Source organism: Sinocyclocheilus grahami, unplaced genomic scaffold (genome assembly GCF_001515645.1).
Source record: "Sinocyclocheilus grahami isolate Dianchi unplaced genomic scaffold, SAMN03320097.WGS_v1.1 scaffold1392.1, whole genome shotgun sequence".
In the NCBI taxonomy this organism is placed as follows: Eukaryota; Metazoa; Chordata; class Actinopteri; order Cypriniformes; family Cyprinidae; genus Sinocyclocheilus; species Sinocyclocheilus grahami.
The window spans coordinates 94,750-97,676 of record NW_015506571.1 but is presented as its reverse complement, the minus strand read 5'-3'; the positions used below and the strand labels follow the sequence as shown (position 1 = coordinate 97,676).

General features: G+C 46.6%; 1 protein-coding gene across 1 annotated transcript in view; it reads right to left on the bottom strand.

Annotated features, from left to right (window-relative positions):
- slc4a4a (solute carrier family 4 member 4a) overlaps nt 1–2,927 on the bottom strand; it is an 85,397-nt gene that overhangs the window by 22,124 nt on the left and 60,346 nt on the right. Inside the window, exon 11 of the mRNA XM_016256070.1 lies at nt 2,603–2,757. Coding sequence (XP_016111556.1) covers nt 2,603–2,757 — 155 coding nt within the window. The remainder of the gene's footprint in view (nt 1–2,602; nt 2,758–2,927) is intronic.

Here is a 2,927-nt window from a genome sequence, read left to right as displayed (position 1 = left end):
CTTGCAGTGTCAGGGGTTTGGACGGGGCCCCAACTGCACTGGCTGCCTCGAGTTGCTGGCAGTGAACCTTGCCCGGGGCCATCTCAAATGGCGCTTACGAGGCAAGTGTATGGCACCCTTTGGCACCCGCGTCCAGACCTCTGGAAACTTCAGGTCCGGAAAGTCCCTGGACGCAGAGGTTCTGAGCGGCCTACCCCAAGAGGTAGTTGACACCATCACTTCAGCGAGAGCGCCTACGCTTGAAGTGGAACCTGTTTGTTGAGTGGTGTTCTTCTCGTCGAGAAGACCCTCGAAGATGCCCGATCGGAGTTGTGCTGTCCTTTTTGCAGCAAGGGTTGGAGTGAAGGCTGTCTCCCTCCACCCTTAAAATTTATGTCGCTGCAATCGCTGCTAACCACGACCCCGTAGAAGGAGGTCATTGGGGAAGCATGACCTGGTCGTCAGGTTCCTTAAGGGGGCGAGAAGGTTAAATCCTCCATGGCCACCCTCTATTCCCTCGTGGGACCTGACTCTGGTGCTCACGGCACTACAGCAGGGCCCATTGGAGCCTTTTTGCAGGTGGTTGAGCCGAAGTTCCTGACCAGCTCTTTGTCTGTCACGGAGGCCGGCAGAAGGGGAATGCCGTCTCAAAGCAGAGGATGGCCCACTGGAGAGTGGATGCCATCACCCTGGCTTATCAGGCACAGGGTGTGCCCTGCCCGCTCAGGTTGCGAGCTCACTCAACGTACGTACCATAACGTCCCTGTTCCAAGTAGAACGGGTGCGTTTCCCCAGTGTTATCCAGTCTACTCCGTGGGTAGTGCCATAGTAGCAGTAGCTGGTCCTCTTGTGCAGGCCCTGGCCTACGCCAAAAAGTAGGGACGTAGATGGCTTCCACAGGACACTGGAAGGGGCGGTAGCTGTGGCCTTTTGGTAGGATCCCAATTCGTCGGTCCTCCGACGTGACGTCGAGAGTGACCGACTGAAAGGGAACGTCTCGGTTACGTATGTAACCCTCGTTCCCTGAAGGAGGGAACGGAGACATCACGTCCCGTCGCCACAGCTCCTGTACCACCGCTGAGCGGCCGGGTCATCGGCTCGGCTCCTCCGCGAAAAACTGAATATGCGCTGCGTCTGCTGCCTACTTATACTCACGCTGTGATCAGCAGCAGCTGGATGCAATAATCGCATGCCATTGTGTATTGGCTCGTTTAGTTTACACTCGAAGTAGATTGGTCCCTCTAAGCGAGATCCCAATTCGTCGGTCCTCCGACGTGACGTCTCCGTTCCCTCCTTCAGGGGGAGACGTTTTCCTTTAGCTGTTTGCTTTCACTTAAGACCTAAATAACTGTGTTTATGAGGATACTTGCAAACAATGGCATTTTGATACATACAAGTGTGTGTATTTAACCGTTCAAAGGCTACAAAGTGGCAAAAATAACTCAGTTCAATACTCCCGTGCTCTATGAGCACTGTCTTCATGTGCGTTGACAGCGCTCAGAAACAATCTCTCAGACAGCGCATGCATATAGCGAAATGAGTTCTCTTTCACTGATGATTGCATTTCAATGGCTAAAAATCACTTGATTTTTTAAACAGCAATGCTTAAAAGCGTGTGCAAACGATACGGTTTCGTGACCACAGCACAGCAACGTCACATGAGTGTGTAACCGCGATAGAGATGATAGTCCAAAATCTCTACTGGTTTACAAATGAAAATGATAAAACAATAGAGAAAACAATAAAAGAACTGAGCGACAGATGATAAAAGGACTTAAGATAAGACAATAGATGATAACTAAATTTAATTGTAATGGGTTTTTTTTCTTACAAATGAATGGATGATAGAGACAGACAGACAGACAGACAGACAGACAGACAGACAGACAGACAGACAGACAGACAGACAGACAGATAGATAGATAGATAGATAGATAGATAGATAGATAGATAGATAGATAGATAGATAGATAGATAGATAGATAGATAGATAGATAGATAGATAGATAGATACTGTAACCAGTTCAGTCTGTTGTTTACATTCAACAAGCCACAAATGAATGTATGAGGTCTAGTGTGTGTAGTGTGTTGTGTATACTATGTGTTATGCTGGTGTGACTGACTGCTGTGGGCACACGGCTCTGCTTTATAGGTAATGCAGGCTGGTACAGATTGAGGTGGCAGGAGGAGGAGGCAGCCTGCTGTCACATCACCTGAAGCCAAAGAGAAGTGATGTAATTGATCTAATTAATCGCTGCTCTGCTCCACTACACTGGATGAATGAATGGATGGCCTGGCCAACTGGCCTTTGAAACTACTTCCTGACTGTGTGTGAAATACATTATGTAACACACTGTACACGGCTTAAAGGGTTTGGCTACTAATATAAAAAAGACATACATGCAGTTTCTGCTTGTCATTTTTAACAATGAAAGACTGAAATTACTTTACTTAACCCTTAAAAAACTGCCAAACTACCTCAGGGACAGCCTCAGAAATGCTATTTCACAATTGTTTGAGTCATTTCAAAACAGGAACGGTGACAGACTTTGATGTGGGATATTGGTGGGTCTTCAGCAAAAGAAAGCGTGACAGGCTAATATGGGCTCCCTACATCAATTACCTTTTATCTGAGGATGGCAGGGATTTTGGTGGCTCTATCCTGATGGCAGGGTCCCATTCTCCAGGAGGGAGGACAATGACCTCATCCAAGAACTCGTCAATGCCAGCGAGGAGATCTTGTCTGTCCTTGGCTTTGTACGCAATTTCATGGAAGACCTTGATAAGAGAACTTTGATTACTGGCCAACTCTCCCCACACATTACTAATCCAAGCATAAACCTTTTTTTTTTGCTATATATAATTCTAACAGAACATTTCAGGCACAGCAACTCAGCATCAAAACATATATATATATATATATATATATATATATATATATATATATA